Below are 15,696 nucleotides of genomic sequence, written 5' to 3' on the forward strand. Positions count from 1 at the left end.
CTGGTCCGAAATAAGTGGCAACGGATACTTGTCAGAAATAGTGTTCGAATTCAGTTCCCTATAATCAACGCAGAGACGGTCAGTTCCATTTTCCTTCTTAACAAGAAGCATCGGGCTTGCAAAGGGGGAGGAACTTGGTTTTATAATGATCGCATCCAACAGCTGTTTAATAGACATTCGCACTTGTTCATTTTCTTCCACGCTCAATCTGTAAGGTCGTCTCTGAACTGTCTTGTTTGGATCAATCAGTCGAATCTCTAGCTGCCCCGTAGTTACGCGACTTTGTGGAATAACGTTTATAAACGAACCTGAATAATTTTGAAGAATTGATGTTAGCCTTTCCTTATCTAAACCACTTAGATCGGTATCAACATTGGCCAAATCGGGAACACAGTCTGAAGTCAAGACAGGCATAACAGTTTATTCATTTAACATTGAAATTGAATTAGATGTAATTGTTACACCGATTCCCTGGCTTAAAATTTCTCGCCCTATCAAAGCATCGTATTTGATATAACTATCTTGAACTGCATAAAAAAGAACTTCGAAAGAATGATCACAAATCAAAACTTTAGCCAATATCTGAAGGTTGCTACAAGCCGTATAACTACCAATACCTTTTAAAATTACTACGTTAATTATTCTAGATCCAGACAGCTTTAGCGACAGCTTAGCTATATTTCTGATTAGATTTACATCAACCACACTCTTATTTTCAGCAACGGGTACAAGACCAAATGGTCTATCTTCTTTTCCGATTAGTAACTCTATTGGACTAACCTTCGTTACCCGATTGGGAGTGCAATTAAGAGCCTGTTGAATTTTTTACAAAGCGTACTGCCAAGATCCCTTGCCCGTTTCAACCGCAGTTAGCATAGATTTAAGAGTACTCATCACTCGTTCGACCTGGCCATTGGCCCGGCTGGCGCCAGTTGCGATCAAATTTAAATCTATCTTTTGTGCTGAGCAAAAGTCACGAAACAGTACTAGCAAAGCTACGTCCCTGATCAGCTATCAAACGGGAAGGAACCCCAAAAATCGATTCTAAAGACATCACTGACTTGATGCAGCTTTCAGAGTCTAGTCTAGTGGTGTGAAACAAATGGACGAACTTAGAAAATGCATCTATTTGAACTATTATATATTCCTTTTGGTCATTTTTACCAATAAGCTTTTCTGTGATATCAATATGAACTGTATGAAACGGGACGCTCACTTTCGGAATGGGATGCAATTCAGCTTTAGATAACATACAGGTAATGCAATTATCAACGAATTTACGGACATACTTTGACATTTGGTCAAACTATTATCACTCGTACATTTTTGCAAGGGTCTTTTCCCAACCAAGATGCATAATTGCCTCGTGAATGTTGTTAGCAGCAGACCACCTAAAGGGCTTTTTAATAATAGGAAGACAGCGAGTTTTCCCATGTCTGAATTTTCCTTTATAGAGTACCACCACGTAACTCAAAGGTTTTCGCTATATCCTCCGGAAGTTCTCCATTGCGCAATTTGGACACGATAGATGATGTTTCTTCATCTCTTTGCTGCTCTGCCAGCAACCAGTTGTCGGAAATCTCTGTCAAGTTTATACGCTTTTCGGTTGTACCCTTTGAATTTTTACGATCTTCCAACACTGGGTTTCGAGAGATAAAGTCTACATGAGCCATTCGATCACCTGGTCTATACTCAATATCGAACTTAAAACCTGCATATACGACCACCACCATTGCACTCTAGGAGTTAACTCGGCTTTGGTTTTTGAAGCTTTGAGCGAATTACAGTCCGTATACACCGTAAATTGACGACAATGCAAGTAATGACGGAAATAATTCATGGAGACATATACTGCGAGCGTTTCCAACTCGTATGAGTGGTAGCGTGATTCGGCGGGGGAAGTCCTTTTGCTGAAATACTCGATCACTTGAGGCTTGTTCTCGATCCCGTGCACGGTACTGAGCACGAATTCATTGGTCAAAATAAAAATTACTCTTTGTCGTACTTGCTCGTGCTCCGGGTTCTACTCAAACGATATGCTTTTGGAAGTTAAAGCGTACAGAGGTTTCAACAATTGTGAGAACTGAGGGACAAATTGCCTAAAATAAGAAACGAGACCAATAAACTGTCTCAGCTGGGTCACAGACTGTGGGGGTGGCAGATCAGTCAATGCTTTTATTTTCCTTAGATTGGGTCTTATTTCACCTTCCTTAACTTCAAACCCCAAATATTCAACACAGGATTTAAGAAATGAGCATTTGGTGATATTGAAAGAAAATCCGGCTTTAGTTAGGGTTTGCAAAACTACCTCAAGTCTTTCTAAAGCTTCGTCTTTGGTACCTGCTACTACTATAACGTCGTCCATGTAAACGACTACATACGAATGAACAAGATCACCTAAAGCACAATTAATAGCTCGTTGAAATACGGAAGGGGCATTCTTTAACCCAAATGACATGGTAACAAACTCATACTGTTCGTCCGGAGTAACGAACGCTGTTCGTTCGATCGAATTCAGATGAATTGGGACTTGGTGAAATCCGCTTGCCATATCTATGCAGGTGAAAAACTTAGCACCACTTAGTCTACCTATCTGGTCCGAAATAAGTGGCAACGGATACTTGTCAGAAATAGTGTTCGAATTCAGTTCCCTATAATCAACGCAGAGACGGTCAGTTCCATTTTCCTTCTTAACAAGAAGCATCGGGCTTGCAAAGGGGGAGGAACTTGGTTTTATAATGATCGCATCCAACAGCTGTTTAATAGACATTCGCACTTGTTCATTTTCTTCCACGCTCAATCTGTAAGGTCGTCTCTGAACTGTCTTGTTTGGATCAATCAGTCGAATCTCTAGCTGCCCCGTAGTTACGCGACTTTGTGGAATAACGTTTATAAACGAACCTGAATAATTTTGAAGCATTGATGTTAGCCTTTCCTTATCTAAACCACTTAGATCGGTATCAACATTGGCCAAATCGGGAACACAGTCTGAAGTCAAGACAGGCATAACAGTTTATTCATTTAACATTGAAAGTGAATTAGATGTAATTGTTACACCGATTCCCTGGCTTAAAATTTCTCGCCCTATCAAAGCATCGTATTTGATATAACTATCTTGAACTGCATAAAAAAGAACTTCGAAAGAATGATCACAAATCAAAACTTTAGCCAATATCTGAAGGTTGCTACAAGCCGTATAACTACCAATACCTTTTAAAATTACTACGTTAATTATTCTAGATCCAGACAGCTTTAGCGAGACGGCTTCCTTGATGAACGAGCACTCGGCTCCTGAGTCAAAACAAAAATCATCGCAGCCATCACCGGCTCGATCAACATCATCTTCATCCATGACCGCCTCGTCATGCTCTGTGGTAATCCCATTCTCAGGCATTTTTTGTAAAAATTCGTGGGAATATTTGTAAGTTCGATTGCCCTTTAACGCTTTTAATTTATATCGATCACCTGGTAATAGCTCAACAACTAAAAATGGGCCTTTAAACTTGGGGTCTAGTTTTGTCTGCTGTCGCTTCTCATTCTTGAGTAAGACAGGATTCCCAAATTTATGCTTAACAATAGTGGCTTTATTCCGATCGAATCTTAATTTGTCATATTTGGAATTTTGTTCCATATTGTGCTTAGCTATATTTCTGATTAGATTTACATCAACCACACTCTCGTTTTCAGCAACGGGTACAAGACCAAATGGTTTGTCTTCTTTTCCGATTAGTAACTCTATTGGACTAACCTTCGTTACCCGATTGGGAGTGAAATTAAGATCCGGTTGAATTTCATACAAAGCGTACTGCCAAGATCCCTTGCCCGTTTCAACCGCAGTTAACATAGATTTAAGAGTACTCATCACTCGTTCGACCTGGCCATTGGCCCGGCTGGCGCCAGTTGCGATCAAATGTAAATCTATCTTTTGTGCTGAGCAAAAGTCACGAAACAGTACTAGCAAAGCTACGTCCCTGATCAGCTATCAAACGGGAAGGAACCCCAAAAACCTTAAAGACCTCACGGACTTGATGCAGCTTTCAGAGTCTAGTCTAGTGGTGTGAAACAAATGGACGAACTTAGAAATTGCATCTATTTGAACTATTATATATTCCTTTTGGTCATTTTTAACACTTAGCTTCCCTGTGATATCAATATGAACTGTATGAAACGGGACGCTCACTTTCGGAATGGGATGCAATTCAGCTTGTACCTTGCCAGTCGGAGTTTTAGATAACCTACAGGTAATGCAATTGTCAATGAATTTACGGACATACTTTGACATTTTGTCAAACCAATAGTACTCGTACATTTTTGAAAGGGTCTTTTCCCAACCGAGATGCATAATTGCCTCGTGAATGTTGTTAACAGCAGACCACCTAAAGGGCTTTGGAATAATAGGAAGACAGTGAGTTCTCCCATGTCTTTGAATTTTCCTATATAGAGTACCAACACGTAACTTAAATGTTTTCGCTATATCCTCAGGAAGTTCTCCATTGCGCAATTTGGACACGATAGATGATGTTTCTTCATCTCTTTGCTGCTCTGCCAGCAACCAGTTGTCGGTAATCTCTGTCAAGTTTATACGCTTTTCGGTTATACCTTTTGAATTTTTACGATCTTCCAACACTGGGTTTCGAGAGAGAAAGTCTACATGAGCCATTCGATCACCTGGTCTATACTCAATATCGAACTTAAAAACCTGCATATATGACCACCACCTTTGCACTCTAGGAGTTAACTCGGCTTTGGTTTTTGAAGCTTTGAGCGAATTACAGTCCGTATACACCGTAAATTGACGACAATGCAAGTAATGACGGAAATAATTCATGGAGACATATACTGCGAGCGTTTCCAACTCGTATGAGTGGTAGCGTGATTCGGCGGGGGAAGTCCTTTTGCTGAAATACTCGATCACTCGAGGCTTGTTCTCGATCCTATGCAATAAAATGGCCCCGTAACCATCAGCACTTGCGTCGGTGTGAAGCTCAATCGGAAAAAGTGGGTCGAATATACTGAGCACGAATTCATTGGTCAAAATAAAAATTAGTCTTTGTCGTACTTGCTCGTGCTCCGGGTTCCACTCAAACGATATGCTTTTGGAAGTTAAAGCATACAGAGGTTTCAACAATTGTGAGAACTGAGGGACAAATTGCCTAAAATAAGAAACGAGACCAATAAACTGTCTCAGCTGGGTCACAGACTGTGGGGGTGGCAGATCAGTCAATGCTTTTATTTTCCTTAGATTGGGTCTTATTTCACCTTCCTTAACTTCAAACCCCAAATATTCAACACAGGACTTTAGAAATGAGCATTTGGTGATATTAAAAGAAAATCCGGCTTTAGTTGGGTTTTGCAAAACTACCTCAAGTATTTCTAAAGCTTCGTCTTTGGTACCTGCTACTACCATAACGTCGTCCATGTAGACGACTACATACGAATGAACAAGATCACCTAAAGCACAATTAATAGCTCGTTGAAATACGGAAGGGGCATTCTTTAACCCAAATGACATGGTAACAAACTCATACTGTCCGTCCGGAGTAACGAACGCTGTTCGTTCGATCGAATTCAGATGAATTGGGACTTGGTGAAATCCGCTTGCCATATCTATGCAGGTGAAAAACTTAGCACCACTTAGTCTACCTATCTGGTCCGAAATAAGTGGCAACGGATACTTGTCAGAAATAGTGTTCGAATTCAGTTCCCTATAATCAACGCAGAGACGGTCAGTTCCATTTTCCTTCTTAACAAGAAGCATCGGGCTTGCAAAGGGGGAGGAACTTGGTTTTATAATGATCGCATCCAACAGCTGTTTAATAGACATTCGCACTTGTTCATTTTCTTCCACGCTCAATCTGTAAGGTCGTCTCTGAACTGTCTTGTTTGGATCAATCAGTCGAATCTCTAGCTGCCCCGTAGTTACGCGACTTTGGGGAATAACGTTTATAAACGAACCTGAATAATTTGGATCATTGATGTTAGCCTTTCCTTATCTAAACCACTTAGATCGGAATCAACATTGGCCAAATCGGGAGCACAGTCTGAAGTCAAGACAGGCACAACAGTTTTTTCATTAAACATTGAAAGTGATTTAGATGTAATTAATACACCGATTCCCTGGCTTAAAATTTCTCGCCCTATCAAAGCATCGTATTTGATATAACTATCTTGAACTGCATGAAAAAGAACTTCGAAGGAATGATCACAAATCAAAACTTTAGCCAATATCTGAAGGTTGCTACAAGCCGTATAACTACCAATACCTTTTAAAATTAGTACGTTATTTATTCTAGATCCAGACAGCTTTAGCGAGACGGCTTCCTTGATGAACGAGCACTCGGCTCCTGAGTCAAAACAAAATTGGAACGACCAAATTGTTGAAAAGTTCCAAGGGGCTCAAGTACGGTACACAGATTGACATCTTTAACATAATCCCTCTTGACCATTATTGAGCGCTCCTGACGATCCGGGCACGCAGTAGCCACATGCCCTTCCCTTCCACACTTAAGGCAGATTAGAGCCGAGCGATCTCTTCCTCCGTTATGTCCAGAACGTTGATTAGCTAGTTGACTATGTCGCGGGGCACACCACGCGAGCGACACTCCGCCTTCTTGGAGACCGACAACTGACGTGAGGCAAGACGGTTGTATAATCGAGTGCGCTCTGAAATTATCTCGTTTTAAAGTCAGTGTAGCGACGGTCGTTACCTAAAAAGTGTACTGTGTATAGTGCGAGACACTCCGGGACTAGAGGTACGTACCAGGGCACTGTTCCGGCGGGGCCTCCGAACGTATCCCCAAGTCTTGGACTGGTGAGGCTGCTGTCGGTTCGTGGGCCAGGGGGGGGATCCTCTCCCGCGCCCATCGAGTGAGAGGCTTTCACCTCGAAACCTCTCTCACGCGCACAGCATCCACAAGCTGCCACCCGCGCGTTTTTTCCCTCATCACTGCAAACAACAAAATCAGCTGTTTACAGTGTTGAACAACGTCGGGGTAGGAGCTTAACAGCGTGGATCCCCGCGCCAACAGCACATAGTATTGGAAAGCGCCATAAACGCGGGCCCAGCAAAAGTTTTTGAATTTTGAATATTCGAAATTCTCCAAATTCTGGCACCGGGATTCAGGGACGGCAAAAGGCAGAAGGCCAAGGATCGGGCTAAATTCCAACCCCTCCGCCGCGGCGGTGTCTATCAAAAGGTGCACTGGGGACCGAAAAGGGGCGGTATATCCCCCATCGTAAGCCTAGGGGAAATCTGTGGCCAGCGCGGGAGCCTCCCTCGAACAAACCGGGTAGCCCGAGATGGAGGAGGCTGAAAGCCCTTCCGCGGGCAGACCAGTGGTGGTAAGATCTCTCCGTCATCCGAGGGAAGAGGGGACCGATGGAGTTGCAACGGCGTTTAGGAAGGGCAGCAAGCTCGCTCGCTCGCCGGCACCTTCGACAACCCAAGTCGATGAGCTGATCGTAGACACCGAGGAAGCTAAGGAAACCCCTAAGAGGACGCGTGATCCTGCGAGCCCAGCTAACTCGCAGAGGACCACGCCGGCCAAAAGGAGCAAGGCCTCCCACGAGACAACCTGCCTGGAGGATCTCTTGGAGCTGGGGAAGCTTCTGCAGGAGGTATCCACCAAGATGATGGACAAGACGGCGCGCCACATAACTGTCGCCACGAGGGAGACGTTCGTGCGCATGAAGGCGCTTCACACGAACATCCTAGAGGCGAACAGAGAGGTCGGCAAGGACGACAGTATCAGGGTGAATGGGCAAGATGCTGCAATTGTGTGCGCGAAATGCTCTCGAAGCCTGCAGAGCGCCGACAAAGAACAGCAGACAACGCCTGTCTGGAGGAGAGATTCTGCAGCGCAAACGGAGCCTTGGCGAAGGATAAGCCAGCCGACTGTGGCTGGAGGATCCGCGGCTCAAGTGGCCCCACCATCCACGCGCCCAACGCAGCAGAAAAGTGCCAAAGCTCCCAGGAGCACCCGAAAGAACCCGCCAAAAGGGCCACAAGAGAGAGATGCGACGCACGCTGGCGCCAGTAAGACTGTGAGCCCCGCAATTCCGGTTGCTGAGTGGGAGGTGGTCAAGAAAAAGCCGAGGGCCACGCGTCGCGCCAGACCCGACGCCGTCGTTGTCCAGGCGAGCGGGAAATCGTACAGCGAGGTGATAGCCATGGTGACTCGAAGGGAAGATAAACAGCTGTCGGACTTGGGAAGCTGTGTATCCAAGGTAAGCCGCACCATTAACGGCAACCTACTGCTCGAGGTGGCCAAAGGCAGCGCAGAAAGTGCAGAAGCCATGAAGGAGAGCATTGCGAGGGTGTTAGGCGACGCAGCGTCAGTGCGAGCCATGTCGGACGAGACCAAACTGCTCGTTCTGGAGATAAGAGACATTGACTCCATCGCGACGGAGCAGGAAATCTGCGCTGCGATTGCGAGCCAGTATGGTATCGACGCGGAGCGCATCAGAGTTCGGAGTCTGCGTCGAGGCTACGCGGAGTCGCAGCTAGCTGTGATCAGTTTGCCCTACTCCCTGGGGAAAGCCGTCCTTCATCGTGGCGAGGTGCGGATTGGATGGACCATCTGCAGGATCCGGGAAAGAACAGGCCCCCCAAGATGTTTAAAATGCTTGGAATCCGGGCATATTGCAGTTAACTGCAAGAGCCTAGTGGACAGGAGCGATTGCTGCATGAGATGTGGTGAAAAAGGGTACAAGGCAGCCAAGTGCAGCAAGGAGCCTTCATGTTTATTCTGCTCTGCGCAGGAAGAAAGGAGACCAGGCACCAGGCAGGACTCTGCCCAGCCACAACCAGCGGGACAGGGAGACCTCGGCCGTCATGCAATTGATTCAGCTAAATCTGAACCACTGTAGGGCCGCGCAGGACCTCCTGAAGCAGACGGTGCGTGAGCTGGGTTCTGAGGTGGCGATACTCAGTGAGCCCTACAGAGTGGAAAGCAGCAGCGATTGGGTCACGGATCGCACAGGCAAAGCTGAACTGTGGCTCTGCGGCGTGAGTGTTCCACCAATGCGGGACACGAGGGCAGTAGAGGGATTTGTCCGAGCGAACGTAGGCGGCACATGGATCTACAGCTGCTACCTGGCCCCCAGTCTATCACTGACGTCCTTTAGCAGGATCATGGACGAGCTGATCAGGGACCTGAGAGGAAGGAGCAACGTGGTGATCGGAGGCGACTTTAACGCCTGGGCCGAGGAATGGGGCTCCCTCTATACCAACGCCAGGGGGCGCACCATCCTTGAAGCAATTGCGTCACTGGACATCGTCCTGTTGAACGAGGGCTCCCAGCACACCTTCAACAGAGCTGGGCCGGTTCAATTATAGACCTATCGTTCGCGAGCAGCTCGTTATCCCGTAGCACACGCTGGAGGATAGGCGAGGTGTTCACGGCCAGCGACCATGAGGCCATCCTGCTGACAGTTGGCGGTCCACCGTGCCAAAGCCAGCCGATGACCGGGCCAAGAAAAGCCTACCGCCAGGACACCTTTAGGACACAGACCTTCGCCAGCGCACTGGAGGGATTGGCTGTATCTGAGCTGGACTCGGCAGATGTAGCAGCGAACAAATTGGCAGCCAGACTGGAGGAAGCCTGTGACCAAAGCATGCAGCAGCGTAAGACCTTTCGGAAGCACCACGCGCCAGTGTACTGGTGGAGCGAGGAAATCGCTAGCTTGCGCAGGACCTGCCTTCGGGCCAGGAGGTTAGTCCAAAGGGCGAGAGGCACCGCAAACCTTTCTGCCTGCAACTCTAGCTTTAAGAGTGCAAAGAAGGCACTCAAACTGGCGATTCGGGACAGCAAGAGGGAGAGCTACCTCAAGCTCTGTGACGAGCTGGAAAACGACCCATGGGGAAGACCCTACAAGACGGTGGTCAAGCGTGTGAGTGCCGGCAACAGGTCGCCTACTGACCCAGCGGTCCTGGAAGGCATTGTCCAAGTGCTGTTTCCAGAGGGTCGCCGCCATTGCATCCCCCGATGGACGCGACAAATTGGGAGCGAGATATGTCCGGTCACGGAGACGGAACTTTTGTCTGTGGCAAGGAACCTGAAGAGCAGGAAGGCACCTGGGCCGGATTTGGTCCCGAACAGGGCAGTGAAGACCCTGCTATCCCTCCATCCGGGCGTGGTAGCATCGCTCTACAACACGTGCCTGCTGGAAGGGACCTTCCCCGACAGGTGGAAGCGCCAAAAACTTCTGCTCCTGCCGAAGCCAGGGAAACCAGCGGGCGAAGCTTCTTCCTATAGACCCATCTGCCTGCTGGACACTATAGGCAAGGTCTTCGAAAGGGTCATTGCAACAAGGCTTAACGCTGCTATGGAGGATGCCGGTGGACTGTCTTCCAACCAGTACGGTTTCCGTAAAGGGAAATCTACACTGGACGCGATAGAGAGGGTCACCAACATTGCTGCTAAAGCCATCGCGGGTACCAGATGGAAAGGTGGGACGAAAAAGTATTGTTAGTGGTCACGCTGGACATACGGAACGCGTTCAACTCAGCCGATTGGGGGAGGACACTGGAGACTCTACGGTCCTTCAACATCCCGAATTACCTGCTGATTGTAGTGCACAGCTACCTCAGCAAAAGGGAGTTGGTCCTAGATACCTCTGTGGGCCCCAGGACTTACGAGGTGACAGCCGGTGTTCCTCAAGGCTCGGTACTGGGCCCTCTGGAACACGATGTATGACGGTGTTCTGAAGCTCCCACTGCCGAGCAGCACCGACATTGTGGGCTTTGCGGATGATGTCGCGCTGGTTGTGGTGGCCAAGGAAGTTGCGGTCGTGGAGGCAGCTGCAAACTGCGCAATTCGAGCAGTGGAGGAGTGGCTCGCAGTGGCGGGCCTAGAGCTGGCCTCACACAAAACTGAGGCGGTGCTGATTTAAAGCAGGAAAGCAGTGGAGTCGGCGCATATTCAGATCGGAGGGTCAACGATAACTTCTCAGCGTGCCATAAGGTACCTGGGAGTCATGCTGGACACCCGCCTCTCCTACCGCTAAAAAACACGTGGAGTTCGTAAACAAGAAGGCAAGCGAAACCACAGGATCGCTCTGCAGGATCCTGCTGAATACCAGGGGACCGAAGCAGGACAGACGCAGGCTCCTCGCGACTGTTGTCAAGTCGCAGTTGCTGTACGCTGCTCCAGTGTGGGCTGAGGCCACTGCTGTGAGTAGCTACATGCGAGGTGTTAACTCGACGTACCGCCTGTGCGCCGACGCAGCCCTTGTCATCGCAGGCCAAGTTCCCCTGTGTGAACTGGTGCGGGAGGCCAAGAAGATTAGCGCGGCTCTAGCAGGCGAACAGGCGGACCGCAGTACCAAGACCGAGGTGAAGAGAAGGGCCAGGATGCAGAGCGCCGTAAACTGGCAGGCAGCCTGGGACATCTCCAGCAAGGGTCGCTGGACGCACAAGCTCATCCCCAGCATAGAGCCATGGCTAAGTAGGAAGCACGGCCAGGTGGATTTTTACCTCACGCAGGCGCTGAGTGGACACAGCTGCTTCCGAAGCTTCCTTAAGCGCTTCGGGCACGACACGGAGGACGGTTGCCCAGAGTGCGGCAGCGGCATTGTCGAGGACGCTCAGCATGTCCTTTTTGAATGTCGCCGCTTTGGCTATGACCGCCAGATACTCATGGAGACCACCGGGGCAAGAGTTCGGCCAGAAACTTTTGTGCCCCTCATGCTGCTGAAGGAAGCGAATTGGGAAGCGACGGCAGCCTACGCAGCGAGCGTACTGCGAACGTTGCGTCGCACCGACAACGAGAGGAGAGAAGTAACAGCCTAGGTGGCTACCATTGCGCGAAGCAATACCTTGCGGTGATACCGCGCAACCACGGCCCCCTACTCCTGTTCTTGAACTCACTTTTACTGTATATAGTTGTATGAAATAAATGAATATAAAAAAAAACACTCCGCCTTCTTGTGACCCTCTTTTCCGCATTTGTGACATCTGATATTGAATAATGGTTTTGTTTTCTTATTAGTCGGGGACGACAAGACGTCGCCAGTACCGCGGCCCGGTCCAGCATCAAAAGAAAAGGCTTTCAACTCCTGTTGCAACGCGTTCCAAGAATTGACTTCTGTAGTAAAAGCATAGCGTTGTAATCGCTTGTCCAATCCAGCCACGTGTGCCAAAGCAACAGAAACGGCAATTTGCTCTACCGTCAGGGACTTCCACCTGGACATCAGGGATGTTACAACTCTGCTTCCATACAGCGACATAGATTCTCCCTCTGTTGGGCGACCATTCAGCAGATTCAACACAGTTGCAGCCAAGTTCTCCGTTCCGGCGAAATACTGCAAAAACAGTTCTCTGAACTGCGTCCATGTGATCCCAGGGTAGACCGTTTGTGCAAGCCAATGAGACGCGCTTCCTTGCAAGGACCGACTGAGAGCCATCACGAGAGCGCTGCCTTCTAGACTGTTTTCGGGAAGAATGTAATCCACCGTTGCACTCCATGATACTGCATCCGCGCTTGCACGATCAGGATTAAAGTTCGGCAATACAACGGTAACTGCCTCATTCGGGGCTCGCTGTACTGCTTTTATAAGTTCCGAGAAAGTACGATTTTGTGATTCCAAAAGCAGCTTCAGATTATTTTCGCTTTCGGTTTAAGGCCTCCGTAATCCCACTTCTGATGTCGAGGCTTCACTAGAATCGTCGTCTGCTTCAGGCTGCTCTTCGTGCTGGTCCGAACGGAAACGTTTTCTGGCGCGTGGCATCTTTTCAGTTTGGCTCTTCAAATACGAATGCCCTCTCTTACTGCTTGCGGCCCTTTTGCCAGCGTCGCTCTCTACTTTATTCTACTCTCGCATTCCAATACACTACTGAGAACTTTCCGTTATTCCTTTTTGATGCGGACACCTGCATCCTGCTATCTTGCTCACACCAGTGCACAGACTAACGTTGACGACAGAAACTGTTGCCTCCATTTGAACAGCCGAAGGAACAGCACAGAAGTACGTGAAAACGAATGGGAAGCGAAAGACAAACCAAAGCTAACAGTTGTTATAATTTGAATTGTCCAACTAATCTACGACACGGCCATCCTGACTTTCACACGTCCTCGTGTGTTTCCAACTTTAAAACATTACAAAATATTATCTCTCAATAATAAATATAACTAGATATGTACCTTGAAGTTAAAGCAAAAATAACTATATATTCGTTAATCAGAAGCCTTATAAACTATTAATCTATGAATAACAAATCAAACTGAGCATTTTTCCTTTCTTAACTTTTTTCCTTAATAACATTATGCTTTTAAAATCAAAACAAAAATACAGAATTCTTAATTCTTAACTAGCAGATCGAACTTACACTTCCTCATACGTAAACAAAGGACAATACTTTTATTATTTTAAGCCTTGAGATCCGGACTACCATCAATTCAAACAATATTCATTTTCCATTTTCATTTGCTTCTCCAATAAGCAATCACATTGTTACATCGTCAATCACTATCTCTAACAGTTTTCATTTTACTTAACAATTTAAGTTTTGTCTCGACCAACCGGCCAACACAGCACACAGTTGTCTCGACTATAAACAGATCAATTGACCAACCGGCCAACACATAGCACATAGTTGTCTTAACTGTAAACAGATCAATTTACGGGTTTTCATTTCAACCAACCGGCCAACACATAGCACACAGTTATCATTTACATTTTCTTATTTCATAAATCATCGCAGCCATCACCGGCTCGATCAACATCATCTTCATACATGACCGCCTCGTCATGCTCTGTGGTAATCCCCTTCTCAGGCATTTTTCGTAAAAATTCGTGGGAATATTTGTAAGTTGTAATAGTTGGTAATAGCTCAACAACTAAAAATGGGCCTTTAAACTTGGGGTCTTGTTTTGTCTGGTGTCGCTCCTCATTCTTGAGTAAGACATGATCCCCAACTTTATGCTTAACAATAGTGGCTTTATTCCGATCGAATCTTAATTTGTCATATTTGGAATTTTGTTCCATATTGTGCTTAGCTATATTTCTGATTAGATTTACATCAACCAGACTTTTGTTTTCAGCAACGGGTACAAGACCAAATGGTCTAGCTTCTTTTCCGATTAGTAACTCTATTGGACTAACCTTCGTTACCCGATTGGGAGTGCAATTAAGAGCCTGTTGAATTTTATACAAAGCGTACTGCCAAGATCCCTTGCCCGTTTAAACCGCAGTTAGCATAGATTTAAGAGTACTCATCACTCTTTCGACCTGGCCTTTGGCCCGGCTGGCGCCAGTTGCGATCAAATGTAAATCTATCTTTTGTGCTGAGCAAAAGTCACGAAACAGTACTAGTAAAGCTACGTCCCTGATCAGCTATCAAACGGGAAGGAACCCCAAAAATCGAATCTAAAGACCTCACTGACTTGATGCAGCTTTCAGAGTCTAGTCTAGTGGTGTGAAACAAATGGACGAACTTAGAAAATGCATCTATTTAAACTATTATATATTCCTTTTGGTCATTTTTACCACTAAGCTTCCCTGTGATATCAATATGAACTGTATGAAACGGGACGCTCACTTTCGGAATGGGATGCAATTCAGCTTGTACCTTGCATATCAGAGGTTTAGATAACCTACAGGTAATGCAATTGTCAACGAATTTACGGACATACTTTGACATTTTGTCAAACCAATAGTACTCGTACATTTTTGCAAGGGTCTTTTCCCAACCGAGATGCATAATTGCCTCGTGAATGTTGTTAACAGCAGACCACCTAAAGGGGTTTGGAATAATAGGAAGACAGTGAGTTTTCCCATGTCTTTGAATTTTTCTATATAGAGTACCACCACGTAACTCTAAGGTTTTCGCTATATCCTCAGAAAGTTCTCCATCGCGCAATTTGGACACGATAGATGATGTTTCTTCATCTCTTTGCTGCTCTGCCAGCAACCAGTTGTCGGTAATCTCTGTCAAGTTTATACGCTTTTCGGTTGTACCTTTTGAATTTTTACGATCTTCCAACACTGGGTTTCGAGAGATAAAGTCTACATGAGCCATTCGATCACCTGGTCTATACTCAATATCGAACTTAAAACCTGCATATACGACCACCACCTTTGCACTCTGAAGTTAACTCGGCTTTGGTTTTTGAAGCTTTGAGCAAATTACATACTGTGTTTATGCGATGCCGAATTCACGCTTTCATTTCGCGATTTCAGCCGATTCGTGTGTGCATAAACGCCATTTCGTGAATTCGGCAACACACGAAAGTTGACTATGAATTCAACCTGAAAGCGTGAAATGGTCACAATTAAACTCCGGTAACTCTATATAATTAGCGGAGTTGCCAGATCGATATAAATACATAAATACACCTTAAATTTAACAAATTTTTTGTTCATTCAGTGCCAATGGAAACTAGTTTTCATCTTTTATTTATACGGTAAAAAAAATGTTATACTGGCTTGCACACACTTTATCTTTAATACAAGCAAGATTATTTCATGCGAATCGTAAAAAAACATCGGTTTTATAATCGCTAACACCTTTTTCCACCGGTCCGGCATCTCTGTCAGCTGAGATTGATAAAAAGCATGAATCCGGCTGTGTCGCATAAACTGGAGCAAATTTTATTTCACGCTTTTAAGAAATCATGAAATCCTTAGCATAAACATAGTAACAGTCCGTATACAACGTAAATTGACGACCATGCAAGTAATGACGGAAATAATTCA

General features: G+C 46.2%; 1 protein-coding gene across 1 annotated transcript; it reads left to right on the forward strand.

Moving 5' to 3' along the window:
- The first annotated feature begins 7,299 nt into the window (after positions 1-7,299).
- On the forward strand, positions 7,300-11,791 carry LOC139354338 (uncharacterized). Its single transcript, XM_070998562.1, has 5 exons — positions 7,300-8,705; positions 8,761-9,282; positions 9,372-10,450; positions 10,576-10,691; positions 11,021-11,791. Exons 1-5 carry the CDS (start codon positions 7,300-7,302, stop codon positions 11,789-11,791), a joined length of 3,894 nt encoding a protein of 1,297 aa, XP_070854663.1.
- Positions 11,792-15,696: the final 3,905 nt, after the last annotated feature.

The sequence above is a fragment of the Drosophila suzukii genome (assembly GCF_043229965.1).
Source record: "Drosophila suzukii chromosome 2 unlocalized genomic scaffold, CBGP_Dsuzu_IsoJpt1.0 scf_2c, whole genome shotgun sequence".
Classification (NCBI taxonomy): domain Eukaryota; kingdom Metazoa; phylum Arthropoda; class Insecta; order Diptera; family Drosophilidae; genus Drosophila; species Drosophila suzukii.

Bases quoted from the DNA above. Each gene is read 5' to 3' on its own strand.
- LOC139354338 (XM_070998562.1), top strand. From the start codon at position 7,300: ATGGAGGAGGCTGAAAGCCCTTCCGCGGGCAGACCAGTGGTGGTAAGA. The intron at 8,706-8,760 runs GTACAAGGCAGC...TGCTCTGCGCAG, and splicing joins ATGAGATGTGGTGAAAAAGG to GAAGAAAGGAGACCAGGCAC. The intron at 9,283-9,371 runs GTTGAACGAGGG...GTTATCCCGTAG, and splicing joins GCGTCACTGGACATCGTCCT to CACACGCTGGAGGATAGGCG.